Source organism: Nymphaea colorata, chromosome 9 (assembly GCF_008831285.2).
Source record: "Nymphaea colorata isolate Beijing-Zhang1983 chromosome 9, ASM883128v2, whole genome shotgun sequence".
Taxonomy (NCBI): domain Eukaryota; kingdom Viridiplantae; phylum Streptophyta; class Magnoliopsida; order Nymphaeales; family Nymphaeaceae; genus Nymphaea; species Nymphaea colorata.
Window position 1 is genome coordinate 14,480,134 of NC_045146.1, and position 16,279 is coordinate 14,496,412.

At 37.7% G+C, this 16,279-nt stretch overlaps 1 protein-coding gene across 3 annotated transcripts; it reads left to right on the forward strand.

Annotated features, from left to right (window-relative positions):
- The first annotated feature begins 453 nt into the window (after positions 1 to 453).
- LOC116260450 (protein phosphatase 2C 70) lies at positions 454 to 14,963 on the forward strand. Of its 3 annotated transcripts, none has more exons than XM_031638801.2 (13): positions 454 to 751; positions 2,536 to 2,722; positions 2,837 to 3,028; positions 3,161 to 3,336; positions 3,451 to 3,589; positions 5,442 to 5,539; positions 5,606 to 5,667; positions 8,821 to 8,956; positions 11,885 to 11,979; positions 13,393 to 13,508; positions 13,589 to 13,718; positions 14,583 to 14,637; positions 14,726 to 14,963. In XM_031638801.2, the coding sequence occupies exons 1-13, from the start codon at positions 632 to 634 to the stop codon at positions 14,879 to 14,881; spliced, it is 1,662 nt and encodes a 553-aa protein (XP_031494661.1). In that variant the 5' UTR covers positions 454 to 631; the 3' UTR covers positions 14,882 to 14,963. The 3 variants fall into 3 exon arrangements, with proteins under 3 accessions (XP_031494661.1, XP_031494659.1, XP_031494662.1); XM_031638799.2 differs by having other exon boundaries at positions 456 to 751; positions 3,451 to 3,609; positions 5,396 to 5,539; XM_031638802.2 differs by having other exon boundaries at positions 456 to 751; positions 3,451 to 3,609; positions 5,396 to 5,539; positions 14,731 to 14,963.
- The last annotated feature ends 1,316 nt before the right edge of the window (positions 14,964 to 16,279 follow it).

Below are 16,279 nucleotides of genomic sequence, written 5' to 3' on the forward strand. Positions count from 1 at the left end.
TATAAGGAAGACGTGCTTGTTGTAAACATGCATATTGGAACTCAATCAATATCTCACTTGATATTCTTTTAAACATCACCTAAGACTATTTATATACATATTAAGTTAGTAGAAATTGATTATTTAGACGCGAAAATACGCGTCTTGGCGCAAAATCTTTCCCTGTTATGCCTTTAAATATCATAAAGGCCATTTATTTGCGCGCTGAGCTATTACGAGATTGTTGGGAAATGATTAAGAAGGAGTGGCAATCTTGTGGTGATACGGCGTATCCTGGGCATTTAGGGGGGCTATCGTAAGAGGATGCCGGTGGGGCCCGATGCATTGAATGAAGGGTCAGGATTCAGTAGCACCGGAGAACGGTGATATGGATTTGTCATCTGATCCGCTCTAAAAATGTTGACGGCCTCTTTGGCACTTTCTGGGACCAACCAAACCAAACCAAAACCAGAAAAAGGAAACGGGGGTAACAACCCGACGGCCAAGCTGCGGACGACGACTCGTCCACCCCCGTCGTCTCCTCCCCCCGTCCCCGCCCACCGCTCCCTCTTCCATCCTCCGGCTTCACCAGCACGGGCGCGTCATTCCCTGCAATCGCCTCTGCCTCACGTCGAGGGTGGCCGTGCAGCTTATGGCTCTGCCGCTTGCGGAGAGCCTGATCGCCGTCGTGCTTCTCCTGTTATCCCTTCTCTTCATTCTCTTCCTATTTTTCTGCAAGCCATGGCGTTTCTTCTCCTCTCGTGCCGCCAAGGTATGCCATTTTCTTTTTTCAGCTGTTATTGGTTGGTTTCCTTCTCCTTGTCTGAGGCTCCTCCATCCCTCCCCTTCTCAGCCCCTCTCTTTCTCTCTCTCTCTCCTGGGATGCCATTAAACGTTGCCAGCCGAACGTGTCTGCTTATGGTTTCCGTTCTTTATTTTCGAACCGGTGGCTTTGTTGGTTCGGAGAATGTCGCGTATGGGATTTTTTTTTTTTTTTTTGTATAACTTGGGGCTTTTTTAGCTGATTCTGCACCGGACATTTGAGACGGATCTGAGTATTCTTCGTCCTAATTCGGATTTTTTTTTTTGTTTGGGTACCTTGCGAGTAAACAGACCTCCTTGTCGCCATTTTATGTTTTTGATTTTTGTGTGCCTTATTGCTTTATTCGCGGGTGTCATGGCGGACAGGAACTACCCTCGTCGGTATTCTATTCTGTAGTTCATCATTCTTTTAGGAAATGTGCGCTTATCTGTGAAGAAAGACGGAGAACGCCGCGCTGGAAACGATTAGATGATCACGCCATTGGACAAGCTACTTCTTCTTTGCCGCCATGGTCGCCATTTTTCAATATAAAGAGAATAACAAAAGAAAAAAAGGCCTCGGTGTAGGGCTTTGGGCTCCCATAGATCCGGAAGCATCCATTTCTGATGCCAGGAACTAGATTTGTCACCTTTAAGTTGAGAACTCAAAAGGACATCGGCCTTTCTGGCCGGGGACTCATGTTTATGCTAGATTGGTCTTCAAGATTTTCACTTTGCTGTTGGTTCTACGTTGTAAGTCTGAAAGTACATTTACATGCGACATATTATTAGGTTGCTCGAGCTTGAAATCTTCCAGTTTGACTGTTGAATGGTGCCACTTATGTCGCATGAATGAACGTTTTTATTGCCTTAATGGTTTGGGTGGAACAGAAGGCCCATATGAAGCCAATGGGGCGGAGGAAACAGCTTAATTTTTTTTATGTGCGTATACTGCTTTCCCCAAATATTTCTATCTGGTACCTCTTGAATTTGGACCGTTGTTCTCTCACAGGGTATTGAATTGTTGGATATCTCATCTGGATGCTTCTGCCAGCCCAGTGCATCCGCGAGCGTATTTGATCACGCAAAGAACGGAGTGGTGAACGTACACGTATTAGTTATCTGAAAAGGCAGATTAAAGGATATTCCGATATCTGCTGTTCTTACCTATTAAGCACTAAAAATGACGGTATCTATCAAACATTTAAGAGTAAGCTCAAAAACATGCGAGCTTTTAGGTTTCTTAAAAAAAAAAAACATGGAATGCTGCAAAACGTTTTTTGATAGGGCAATTTCTTGATCTCTTTTTGACTGGAAAAAAGTGATAGAGGAACATGCTTATGATGACCATGATTGAAGTTTGATTAGCAAGGGTAGCAAGAGAAGGTAACAGAGAATAGGTTGTAATTCTCTCAGACTATGTGGCAAATGATGGGTGGCTCTTCCTACCTATTCTATGGGAGGCAGGAGATATATGGGCCAAACATCTGGACGTGACTGGATCGGCAAGAAAGGAGTGGTGTGCACAGGCAGTTTAATTATTTGAAGAACATTAGTGCAGAAGGTTAAAGGATTATGTGCATTTTTTTGCTAGCTTAGATCTAACATTCAGTTGCCATGGTCAATAATTATCTATGTTCAGCTTGGTACAGTGCCTTCCTTTTTTCATTTCTCTACTGAAGATAGAGATTGTTCCATCTGAACTTTCTTTGTCATTCGTTTCTCTTCTTCTGTAAAATTTTCTTCATTTTGCAGGTTACTGACTTGGAAAAGCCTCTTATTCCTGATGTCCTGGATTTCCCTCAGAGCCAGAGTTCAAGTTCTGCAAGAAATCATGGGTCAGAGGTTCCTAGCACCCATGTTGAAGAAAATTTTACTGCCCACAGACAACAGGGCCACTTCGGAAAGCAAATGCCTTCATCAGAAGCTGGTTTGGACCCAGGTTTCTCATATGTTTTTTTGGCCTTTCTTGATGTTGACAGGGAAAATTCATTTCTTCTCTTGTTCATCAAAATCTCTGTTCTTGTTGCTTATTGCTGCCCGATGATTCCTTCAGGTGGAAGTTTGACACTGGATGTACTTTATAATCCTCCAGATGGCCTGCAATTTGGTCAAACGATTAAACACACAAATTGGTCTGCTGAGAAGAGAAAACTTATCATAAAAGGCGAAGCAAGTCTTGGTTCTGATGATAAATGTCGTGATCAGAAGGATCAGTCTGCGTCTATGAAAGATGTTACTGTTCTAAGTACTCTTTGTTTCCTTGAGCTTATATTGGTTTAGTGCATCAATGGATGAAATATCAATGTATTTTAACTCATTGCATGATTCTGGCTGATTTTATAGAACATGTCATCCAATCTTTTTGTTAGAAATGCAGGAAGTGGCATCACCTTGGAGGTTATATCTGGTCCTTCACGTGGACTTCGTTGTTCCTTGCAGTCATCAGATAGTTCTAAATTGCCATTAACCATTGGCCGAGTTCCTCCAAGTGATTTATTGCTGGGGGACTCTGAAGTGTCTGGCAAACATGCCAGGATAAATTGGAATTCTAGCGTAAGCATCTGTGTGTCTACTTTTATACTTTTTTAGTGGAATGCTCATGTCTGAATACTTGGTTACTAGTTGGCTACTTTAATTTCCTCAATTGCATCTGAATTCTGGTGCCAGAAATCAAAATGGGAACTATTGGATATGGGAAGTCTGAATGGAACTCTCTTGAATTCACTTGCTGTCAACCTCCCGGATTCAGAATCAAGGCATTGGAGTGAGCCAGTTGGACTTGCAAATGGGGATGTAATTACTTTTGGTACTACATCAAAATTGCTTGTGAGTTTACCCTTTAGTAATTCTATGTGCCAATTTTATTAGTTTACCATATGCTAATGACCATTTTTCATGATAAAAATCAGTACATATTTTGTTACATACACCTAACTTTTTAACCTATTATGACAGACATGCCTGATTTCTTTTTATGAATATCTTAGTTAAACTTGTTAGTCAGTGCCTAGGTGGTATGACCTCTAAAAGTCTAGGAATGATTTAAGTCTATGGTGATGTGCAGAATCTGCAGATGTGGTTACGGGTGCACTATTATATGATATATTACATCTGAAAGAGGCATGTATACTTTGTAAAATAAATATGTGAATATTAATTATAGTGTGAACTGTGAAGTATATATAAAAGCAAGTTTAAACAGCTGTGCCCACCATGCACCTGCACCCACACGCGAGTCAGATCTATATGCTGTATCGATGAGAAATAGGCCAGGGAGAGTTGGGTCTCATTGAGCTTTAGAAATTTGAAATCTGAACTTAAAAATTTTAAAACTAACTTTTAAAATGAAAAAAAACATTGTAAAAACTTCGGACCTAAAAACATTTGAAAACCGTATCGAAAAACTAAAAGGAGAAAGAACTTGGGTTTTTCCCACTTAGAAAGCTATAAAGCTGACCAGCAAGTCAGGAACTTGGGCTGAAAACACCTTAAGGGCCTACATTGGGCTGAAATGCAGCTTTTGGCTGCATCAGCAACTAGGTTTGCAAGCTAATTTACAACATGGGCCTCTGTTTACCTAATGAGTTGAGCTTGATAAATTTGCGATTACCTTTCTTATCTCGTTGATAAAATCAAACAATTCTTATAGAATTCTAGGTTATGACCAAGAGTGCAGTATTCATTCAATCAGCTGGTTCCCAAAATAAGAGGAACACATCATGACATCTTGACTCAATTCTGAACAAATTAAATATGACCACTACAACTGCCTGCTAACTTGTTCTGTGGGATGTGTTCATTTATCTATTTCAACTCAAAGGGACAGGATACTCGTGTTGGAAAAGGAATTAAATGTCCAGGATTGGCTAAGGCAGCATATTGGTTTCTTTCTCTTACCAAAGTTGGTTCAGAACTTTCCATTCATTGGTAAGAAAGAAGAGAAGCAAGCTCATCTGGAGAGCATGGTATAATGGAGGCTCCCATGCTGTCTTAATGAAGGATGAACCACTCATTCCAAAACAGTTCTGGCTTCATGGGCATATATGCTGGTTCAAATCCAAGCTAGCACGAAAATGCCAAGGGAAATAATAGAAGAAGAATCTGACTCTAAGAAGCTCTGTTTGGCTTAGGGGTGATACCGTGATAGCTTCATAGCCACACTCCTAGGAATGAGTCATGGTCATTAGAGATTGCTGCTAACAGTGGATCGTTTGTAAACTATAATCGGTAGGGCATTTAAAGCTTTAGTGAAAAAGTTACTGTCAAGTCTAAGACAACCCATATAAAATTTGATCCTACCATCTATCATTTACAGTGAATTAATTATGTCATTATGCAATCAGGAAATAAAACTGTATGATTGGCTACATGATTAGTTCTCTAAACTTCTATGTTGCTTGAGCCTGGTGCAGGATGCTGCATTTTTTAGAATAAAAACTTAGGATGTGGTTGTGGGCCTTGTGGCAAGGGTGCATGTGTTTGTAAGATAAGCTTATATGTGCATAAATAGAATATGTATATGTAATTGGTTTGGAGAATAAACAGGATTTGGCTTTCATGTTTTTGCAAGCTTGTCCTAGATTTTTTGTTTGATCTTTTGGGCTGTTATCAGGTTCATATTTCTGAAAGCAATGCACAACCTGTTCCTTTTGGAATAGGTATGGCATCTGATCCCATGTCTATGCGTAGAGGTGGAAAGAAGCTTCCTATGGAAGACATAAGCTATTGTGAATGGCCTCTACCGGGAATTGAGCAGGTATTCTGATGCCATATTATCTACTTGCATTATTTCCTTACTAATTGTCTATTGAAACTGATGCAGTTTGGACTTTTTGCTATCTTTGATGGGCATGGGGGCTCAGGAGCAAGCAATGCTGCATGCAAGTCAGTGTTTTCCCTATCCTGCTTTGGTTTTTGTTTTTTGTCTGCTGTAAAGATTGTTGTCTGTGAATCCTCGTATTTTTCTTCTTGAGGCTCTTTTGTAGGTCATTCAATTCAAACTGAACCAATAAGAGATTTGGTTTATTTGACTGGAAGTCAGCTAATTGATTCACTTGATAGGGGAATCTTCCCCATACCCCATAGTCTAGGTTATTGACACAACTAATACATTTGATCTGTGTCAACTTTCTAACTTTGGTGCATGTTTTTATGTAATTTAGTGTTATTGCTCATAGTGATGTCCCATGTACTTGCAATGTGCTTATAGTAGCTTTCTGCTTTCCTGCTTTCCCTCTTTCAGTGTTTCCTTTTCTCTTTAAGTCGACTTTTTTTATGCACTAGAGTAAAATTTTCCATTTCGGTTTTGAGAGTTCCATTTATTTTGTGATTCAATATCTAAATAACTACTTTATGAGCAGTTTGGTTGATTTGTATGTAGGGTTGTAAAGGCCTCTTAATTTTGAATAGAACTTTGTACATTAAAATTACTTGTATAAGTATGCTGATAAGTGGCACTAATAGATGCTTTTGTTGGTTGCCATTTTTGCTTTAAATAATTATGTATCTTGGTGAAATTAAGCATGTAAAACACCTAAATAGAATAGTATGCCTCAATGCAGGCATATGGATGTTCCATGATATGCCGCCTCAATGCAGGCATATGGATGTTCCATGATATGCCTTGACATATCATGGAACATCTCGTGGAATGGTTGATCACAAGTTGCATGTTCAGTTGCTTTCAGAAGTTATCTCTTTGTTGTCTCCTAATGAAATTAAGCATGATGTATTTGTGGAGGGCCCATGAAGTAAGCACTCTGAATACTGAGTGCAAGGATATTAAACGATCAAAAAATTAACATATCAAGGAACTATAAACAAGATGTTTTTCATCAGTAGGTTCACAATGATAATCAAGCTTGAGTCTTGGGGCCCTTCATCATATAAACTATAAGCCTATAACAGAAATACTTCTCTTACCATGTGTGTCCTGATGGAAGCAATACAATACTGGGACACTTCAGCCAGTTCTCGGACATGGAATTAATGCATCATTTATTATCTATTTTTTAATGAACTTAACTGTTTATTTTATATTTATTTGTGTTTTTTTCAATTTTAATAGTTAACTATTTCTGTCAAGACAAAGTGTGCCTAGACCCCACTGGTTGGGGGTTATGGACCATGGGGTTTTACAGGTCAGTTGAGTGATCAAACCCCTCAAACGGTCAAACCATGATGGCTTTCCCATGTAACACCTCAAAAAACATGTATTCAGTTAGACATTGAATTTCCAGTTGGGTTTCATAGTTTGATGTTTTTAACTACGGTGATATAGAGCTTGTGCTTGATAAGATTGTTGTTTTTCTGCTTCAGATTAGCAATTGCATACACGTATAGCTTACGACTTCATGCTGCATGCTTAAAATTTGAGAACTACTTTGTCTTACCAAGCTTATCCACATTATACCCTGTGTCCGCATTTATATCCATGTGACATAGTATGTAAAGGGCTATCGTCTGAGAAGTCATTGGAGACATTGAAAGTAGAAATGGTGAAGATGGTCAATAAAAAAACAAATTTGTAAATGCCTTCAGAATCTAAAGGTTAATTAGTTGTTAGAGCTGCTTGCCTGAGCAAGCGGTGTATCATGTATTACAGTTCTTTAGGACTTTTTTTATTACAAACATGATGTGGGAGAGGTGCATATGCACAATTGTGCAATATCTTACCTTTTTTCAGAACCTTAGATGATCGTAATTATCTCTCACTCTTGTTCTTGAAAAGGAAAAACAAAAATTATGAAAGCAACGGAAAGGAAAGAAATTTCCTGGTTCACAATCTTGAACCCAATACTTAGCAACAGTTACAAGATAAGTGATCTGGGACCTAGGTAAACAAGCACGAGTTCCCTCTTCCTCCCCCTTCTCTCTCTTCTCAGGCCTTTTGTTTCTTTTTGTAATGCTTGGCATAGTCTGATGGTTATCATGGAAACAACTTGGAGATTCAGCTCAAGAGCATGTGATAACCCTTTTTTCGGCTTTTCTTGTTTTCATTGTCTTCTATATTTGGGCATGAATTACAAGATGTTTATGATGTTTATTTGCAGTGTAAAGTTTCTCTAAATACTATCACTGTAGGATCTATTCATGTTTGAATGCAAACCAATGACAAATTCTCTGACTAGCCAAGCTTAATTTCACTTTTGATGTACATGTCTAGTTTTAGAAATGTCTTTGTGCTGCTTATACATTGCATCTTTTCCTTTTACTTTCATTCCTCTTCCAGTTCCAGCACTTGTGGCACGCTGTCCAGGAATTCTGATTAGAAAACTTTGTTATGTTTTCCTCAAGTAGTTTCAGTGGTGAAATATTGAGGGGAAAATTCACTCTAGTTGTTTAAAGGGAAAAGATAATTTATCAACCACTTTGGAAAAAATGTTAAATGTAATTTTAAATTTGCTTCAAATTTACTTAACTTAAAGCAGATAAATATTGAGTGTAGAACTATGCCGCAGATGATAGTCATAATTATCGATGAGTAAGAAACTGAAAAAATAATGAAACAATTGGATTTTATCATTTTTTTGAGAAAATTATGAAGAATAGCTAAATAGTTTACTGAATATAGAAAGTTTGTAGTTAAATATTTTCAAGAAAATATTGTGTATTTGATGTATATATGTATGTTTGTATTCCTGTACACATACACACACACACACACACACACACACACACACACACACAGATATATATATATATATATATATATATATATATATATTGTATTTCAATATCAGGAAAGCATCTCATGAATAAATTACCGGCATTATCAGCTGGCCTGGCTCCAAAATGCTGATAATACTGAGATATTTTCAAAATTTTGCTGATATTGTTGACTGCACTTCTAATAAATGGTGCTAGATCTAAGGTTGAAAAGATTGGGTGTTGTTCATGTGTGCCTGAAATTTTGTAAATTAGGAAACATATTGGAACTCTTGAGTATATCATGGAGTTCCATTTCTTCATAATGTTGTTCATTTTTGGTCTTGATTGGCGTTTCTTTCTTACCCTTGCTGACATTGTGTCATCCAGGTTGCTACCCAAAACTGTTGCTAGCATTTTGGCAGTTCCTGAAACAAGAGAGTATATTCTTTCCCATCATGATGCCTCAGAAGTTCTTAGAGATGCATTTTATCAAACGGAAGCAGCTATGAGTCATGAATATGAGGTTTTATTTCTCACTTTGTCATGTTCATAATGCCTTTCAATCTGACAGATTTCTGCTTGTGTGTGTTCTATGGGTGTCATTCTGCAAACATGTCATGGGTCAATGTTGTTTTTGCATCCATCTGGAGATATTAAAGTGGCTCAATGATGAAGTAATCCTTCTGTATGTGTTAAGTTGAAATGCATAGCATGAGTATGATGAAAAGTATGAACCTGGAAATGTTGACTGAACGTACAAAGATGGAAAATGTGAGATAAAAGATTTATATCTTAAGGAATTGTACAGAATAATTGTCTTGTGCAGTGGGAAAGGGGAATCTCTTCCGCAGTGAGACACAGGGAGGGAGTCACGTCATCCTTTCCTCCCCACTGCTCAAGATGTTGGGAGTTGGATAATGTGACTGAGGGTGAGGAAAAGTATAGAAAACTCAAAACAAAATCCAACTGTTTAAATTTGAGTCCCTTTTTTCTTTTTTTGACATTCCTGAGGAAGACCGCATACACACACACAAAAATGCGAAGGAGAGAGGGGAAAGAGGTTTTCAAACTTCTCAGTGTCGTGTTGAAGGGCATATGGATGTCACTTTGGTGATGAAGGAACAAATTACCATGGCGTCCCAAATAAAATTAGGTTAGGTTCTTGGCAAATGAATAAACATGGCAGACTTTAGAGATGTTCAATATACTGTTAGGAGCATGAGCAAGTTGCAGATCCAATGTTTGAAACAGCTACACATGCTTGTTTATTTGTGTGGGACTCCACACAGACTTATAATTTGGTTAGACTGGACTATCTGGTTGTCATGTGGTCTGAAGCCTCTGAATCTATATGCTAGCTTGAAGTCATACCAGAAATACCCAGAAAAGGTGTATCCAAAATACCAGCAGAGGGGATGGGAGAAAATTGCAAATGAAACTTGTCATGGTAGCTGATCAATATACACATAGTTGCTCAAGGAGTGACAATTAAACAACTTGCTGTTGTTAATAAAAGGTGCCACAACTGTTGAAGGTGCTGCACCATCCTCTCACCAAACCTTCTCACTTAACATGGCACTAGTCGCAGAGGATCTGTTCCTTGAAACTCCAAACTTCCTCTTTGTGGTCCCTGGGCATCCTTTATGTGTCTGAACTCCTTATGTCTTACATTTGCTCATATATCATATGAACTCGCTGCAAGAAGATAACCTAGTGCCCAAGTATCCTTTGCTTGCTTGGTGACAGCCACTGCAAATGCTTCATCTTGGTTCCTTGGTGGTAAGCTCAAGAACAACTTGAGTAAGAGTAGATGCAGCAGCTGCGTGATCTATGCATTGTCACAGATAATGCGAGATTTTCAAAAGTCTCACGATATTTATGAGAAAATAAAATTAAAAAAAAAGAAAAAAAATCACAAGATTTTGAAAAACTTGGGAATTTACTTCGAATTTATCATGATTTTTCCCAGATTTTCATATTTTTTATTATTTTTTATTTTTTAAACGTTTTTTATGATTTTTATTTTATTAATTATTGTCGAAATTTTTCCGTGATTTACCCAATCGTTGCAAATTAACCAAGAAAAACCTTGCCGAGATTTTCCCGAAAACGATATTTGTGACAATGGAACTGTGGAATGTCACACCCATATTAGATATATCATACTTGAGATGCAATTGTCAGCTTCAATGTAATTCTCCACACATATCCTGTGATCCTTGCATTCCATGATTTTTGTATCTCGTATTAGTCTTGCATAAATTTGTCATCTTGGTGATAGAGAAGGCAGCTTTGAACCAGTTAATGTTGTGTGGGTTGAGTTCTTGCTTAAATAGTTAGTCAAGTAAGATGCAGGCATCTTTGGCTTCTTAAACTTCATTAGTTCAGCATAGTTGCTTGGTTCATCCGGTGAAGCATCCTAGTTTTTTACCAACTTCAGAAGTAAAATAAAGAACTGATGTGAGAAGTGGAGGAAGTAGAAAGCAAGAAACTCTAAAACTTTCAGTAAGTGGGAACTTTAGAAAAACCAGAAGCCAACCTCGAATGAAGCCACAAGTTAAATAAAGAAATGAAGCAATGGTAGAAAATGGAATACATGGAAAACATGCTTGAGATCAACTTGAAGCAAACAAGAAGTGAATATTTCTCACTTTGAACTACCTGGACATCCATGCAAGAACCCCTCAAATTAAAAATCTACCGTGTCACATGAAGCAATGATTTGAAGTCACCTCCTTGTGGCAGTCTTCACTCGGGCACCATCTTCATACTTGTATAGAAGGGAAGAGGGAGAGAGAGAAAATCATAAATATTCTTCCGCATTTTTAATGTGTAAGAAAGGCAATGTTATCATGTTAGTTTCTTTTTAGGAATTATACATGCCTTCAATGCCCTTATGTAAAAGAAATAGCTACAGCTACCAAAAGAAAAACTGGCGACTGAAACAATTTAAGTGCCTGTGCTCCTGTCCGCACATGTACACTATAAAAGGCATAGTTTCAACTTGCCATGCTGGTACAAGTTGGTGCTTGATGAAAGTTAATACTTAATAGATTGTGTGCACACTTATGTGTAGAAGAGGTGGTTATGCAATTATAGATCTTTAGGGATATTTGAGACGGAAGATGATGCAATAACTTGTGAATCCTGCATTATCCTGCAGATCTTGTAATCCAAACGTCATTCTGTACAAAGTTTAGCTCTAAACAGGGTTTTTGAAAAATTTCTGAAATGAACACATGGAAATTTTCTAGGCAACAAATTTTCTCCATTTAGGTGCTGCTATTTTATAGTGAGGCTCATAGGTAGATGGAGTTGAATTTCCTTTTCCTTTGAGCCAAGCATCAATCATATTTATACTTAGGGGATTTTCTTTTTACTCTATATGTTGCCCCAGTCATTAAGCTTTTGTTTCAATTGATAAGTGATAATACTTTTTCCTTTCCTTTAGGGTTGTTGTGCAACTGTTCTCTTGGTTTGGTCTGATCTACATGAAGGCTTCTTTGCACAGTGTGCAAATGTTGGCGATTCAGCTTGTATTCTCAAGTAGGTGGTTGACTCATTCTGAAGTCGCTTGAAAAACAATTCTTGCAAACTATTTCTGCATTGACACTGTGGTGGTGTTTCGGCTCCTCTTATCTGTTCTATTTATGCAGCATATTCCACTGGTTGGTTTAAATCTGTCAGTATTTTGTCTCCTTGGTCATTAGATGTGTTAAGTTTACACATGTTCTTGGTTTTGAAAGGTTGGTTTCATTTTGTAGCAGAAAGTTATCTTTTTTTAGTCAAATTGACTGGAGAACAAAAAATTCATGCCTTCCAAGTCTGGTCTACTGAGTCATGCCCATTGTTGCATGCTCCGATGCACTTTGATAATGTCCCAAAGAATTTTGATCCTTGAGAATCTCAAAATATCTGGAGATGTAACCAATTATATGTTTTAGAAAGTCAGGTGGGGAGGCTCCTGTATGTACCTTGGTTATAAAGTGATGTTGCAAAGGTAGTGTTTATCAGATATGCACATGAGATGGTTAATCGGATGTAGGTAACCTTTTAGTATAACATATGCCTCAGTTTTTCTGATCATTTACATCTGAAGTATGTTTCAAGAAGCCTGTTTGTGGGGAAGTTCCAATTAAGAAGCAACATTGCATTTATAAATGAGAAGTAAAAGAATCAAGATTTTTGCTACTGGTAAATACAAACCTAAGAAAAGTAATTCTGAATCTGCATGTCATGGTTCTTGGAGAAAGGTTACAATTCCTCTGAAATGTTCTTGTTAGCATGCATTGTAAAAGAAGAAAAGGCATATTATATTGCTAAATGAAAAATCAAATACCTTCTCATGTAAATGGTGGAAAGTATTGCTTATTCGGACGTGATGTTGTGGTTTGGAAATACAGCTTATAGTTTATGGCCTCAGTTTCCCAAAGTATTTCTCCTTGCTTCTGTTCCCCACTAATTTGTCTTGATAAAGGTCTAGATTTTGATATTGGGTATTGCCTTCTCACAAATCCAAAGCAAGGAAACCTTTCAAGAAAGGGGTATCTTTGGGGTTATGCACTGGGGATGATTAAAACAGGGTGCAGTTAACATGCACATTTCAGCTCAGTGCATTCAAAGTGCCCAAAGAACTCTGTGGTGTCCCTCATTGAAAAAGATCATCTGCTTCTGGATCTTGATTTTTTGCTTTATTTCCAACTTTCCAGCTTGGGCAGCACCGATCATGATTATATATATATATATATATATATATATAGTGGGAGTGGGAGATGTCCCGTACTAGTTTGTTTTTGGTTACTTTTCTTTGTATTGCACTTTGGAGTTTGGATTCTTCATCTGACTTTAGTTGCCATTTATTGTTTATCATCTAAGCTTTTATTCCTTAATTGACAGAAGAATTGTAGTTAGGAATGATTTCCAAGGTTTATCTAATTTTGGTCTATTTTAATGTGACAGCATTGATGGAAGGCAGAACCTTATGACAGAAGATCATCGATTAACAAGTGAGTCTGAAAGGACTCGTTTAACAAAAATGGGAGGCCCATTAAGAGATGGTGAAACACGTCTTTGCGGTGAAGACTCTTAGCTGTCGATGTGTTCTATTCAATATTCATGGTTTTGTGCGCTTAATGTCCTTCCCTTACTTGTGCAGGTCTAAATATAGCAAGGATGCTTGGTGACAAGTTTCTAAAAGAGCAAGATTTGCGCTTTAGTTCGTTGCCACATATTAGTCAAGTTTTACACATAACGAGAACGAGCAAGGCCTTTGCCCTCTTAGCAAGGTGTGTTGCATAACTTGGTATCATTGACTTTCTTTTAGCCTTATTTGTAAGTAATGAATTGTTGTGCTAATATGCTGCTGTTGGTCCTACATGTTATATTATTAATTCGAAGTGTCATGTTCTATGAAAAATGACTACCCATTCGTTAAATTAGCTCAAGTCTGGGTGGTCTTTATGAATGCATCTGAAATACAAATGGGATGCAGGTAAAACTTAGAAATGTGCACAAGTAAAATGTGTTTGTCATCCTAGAATTTCTAGAGAGAGAAAACATATGACAATGAAATGGAGCCCATGTGTGGTGGCTCTGGGAAGAGATTCTATTGAAAATCTAGGGGGTGAAAAGAATTCCTTTAGAGGCCTTCCTCTGGAAAGTCAAGAAGAAAGAGGCAGGAAAGGCTTGATAGCTTATTACTCAAGCGCTTAAAATTTTTTGTTTTATTTTTCATTTTTATTCTTTTCCTGTGGATATCTGTTATTGTTATCTATTCTGTTTGCGATAGCTTCTTTGCCTCACTTTTTTCTAAAGGCTCATATTTTATTCATCGAGTTTTTGTTGTTGAAGTTGATCCCTCCTCCATGATCCTTTTTTGGTCACAAGATTTGGATGACCACTTGACTCCTGAGTGCAGTTGAGCTTTACAGGGTCCTTGTCCAGCTAAGGACCTGATGCATCAAAGTGTGGGTTTGCATGTCAGGGGACTTGCTTGACATGGTTAGAGCAAGTTCTGTTCATATCTCTATCATATACATGGACTTTTTCTGCCTAATATTCAGCCCCAACTCTGACTGACTGCAGTGGCCATTTTTTTGCTGATTATGCGAGGCATAGTTTCATACTATTTTTGCTGTTCTTTATTGCAGCGATGGCCTTTGGGACGTTCTTAGCATAAAGAAAGCAAACCAACTAATTCTTCAGGTAATTAATTTTGTGCCATTCTCGAACTTTGAAGTTTGAACTATAATTATTGCATTCGAATAAAATGATTCTGGGATGGCATGTGCAGTACAGAGAAACATATGACGTAGCAGATCAAGAGAATATAGCAGAGTTGATAGCTAAGTTAGTGTTGAACGAAGCAAGAACTTTGAGAACCAAAGATAATACATCTGTCATATACTTAGATTTCAGTACAAACAGAACATCGTGTTGTAGAATCTGACAGCTCAATTAAATGGAAAATGGCTGCATGTCCTCCTCCAGAGGTGTAAATATTTGTTCTAGTATATTTTGTTTCATTTTCATTTTTCCTTTATGTTTTGCTAGCCTCGAGCATGATGAGAACAAATAAATGATTGATAGCAAGTGCATTAAGGTTCCTATTCGGAAAGGTTGGCCTGGTGATCTGAAATTTTTTTGAGACAGCTTAGTTTTTGACTCTGAAAAGGTTAGCAACAAAAATGTTGTACCTAATTTGTTATGTCCATGATGCATTTGCTTGGGCAAAGAATAGGAAAGGTTGGCCTGGTGATTTGAAATTTTTTTGAGATGGCTAAGTTTTTTACCTTGAAAATGTTAGCAACAAAAATGTTATACCTAATTTGTTATGTCCATGATGCATTTGGTTGGGCAAAGAGTTGGCCAATTGTTGGGTCATAGCAAAATTGGCTTGTAAGTTCTGAGTGTTGAGATATGAGCTTGGGGCAAGTGTAGATGTTCTTTTGGGTCAGTATTCAGAGAGTGGTGCTATGTAGGCGTAAGGTTTGGTTTGTGTTTATTCTGCAAAGTTGTGATTCATGAACTTCTGTTTAGTTGTGTCTCTTGAACTCAAGCGAGTTTAAGGAGTGATCTGTACCTGGTTCCTTAAAGACCAATTGGTTTGAGAGCTGCCGTTCTAAAAGCTCGCTGCACAGGTTCAATAGAAAACCACATGGAGTTTAATAAAACCCACAGCACATCATTTCTTCATTTACTGTGTCTTACCGAATCGTTAGGTTTATTAGGTATTACATCTACAATGATGTACCAATCTTAAGAAATAAGGAAAACTGTAAGGGGACAGATTATAGTGGGATATAATTTTTTGGGTACAGTTGGAGTATGGTTGGCTCATATTATAGTTTGCATTCCTTTGTTAAAAGGCCGTCTTTTCATAAAAAATCTGATCTGATAAAATGAGCAAAGGCACAGTTCTCATCGATCAGAGCCAAAGAATGATCGTGTGGTAGATCCGAATGTTTCCATTGTTGCTAAATCATATGTAAATACCTAGGGGGTCTCGTATCCTTTTTCAGAAAAGGAAAGGAAAAGGAAACGGCGACTATTCCTAGGTACCGTCAGTATTCAAGTAGATGGCTACCCATGTAACCCAGATTAATATTATATTCATGTTTTACCCATTGTTAAGAGAATGATCCTTCATTGGATGGGTGTGAGTACTGGCGTAATGTAATTGCACGTCTTTTGTTGCAGTAAAAATATATTTTGAGGTGTTTTTTCCTGGGCCAAATCCTAAAAATAGTTCTCAGAGCAGTTCATTTTGATGTCAAAATTAGACGTCAAATCTTGCTGAAGGATCTAAGATTTTCCTCAAACCTTTTATTTATATATCTCAATTTAC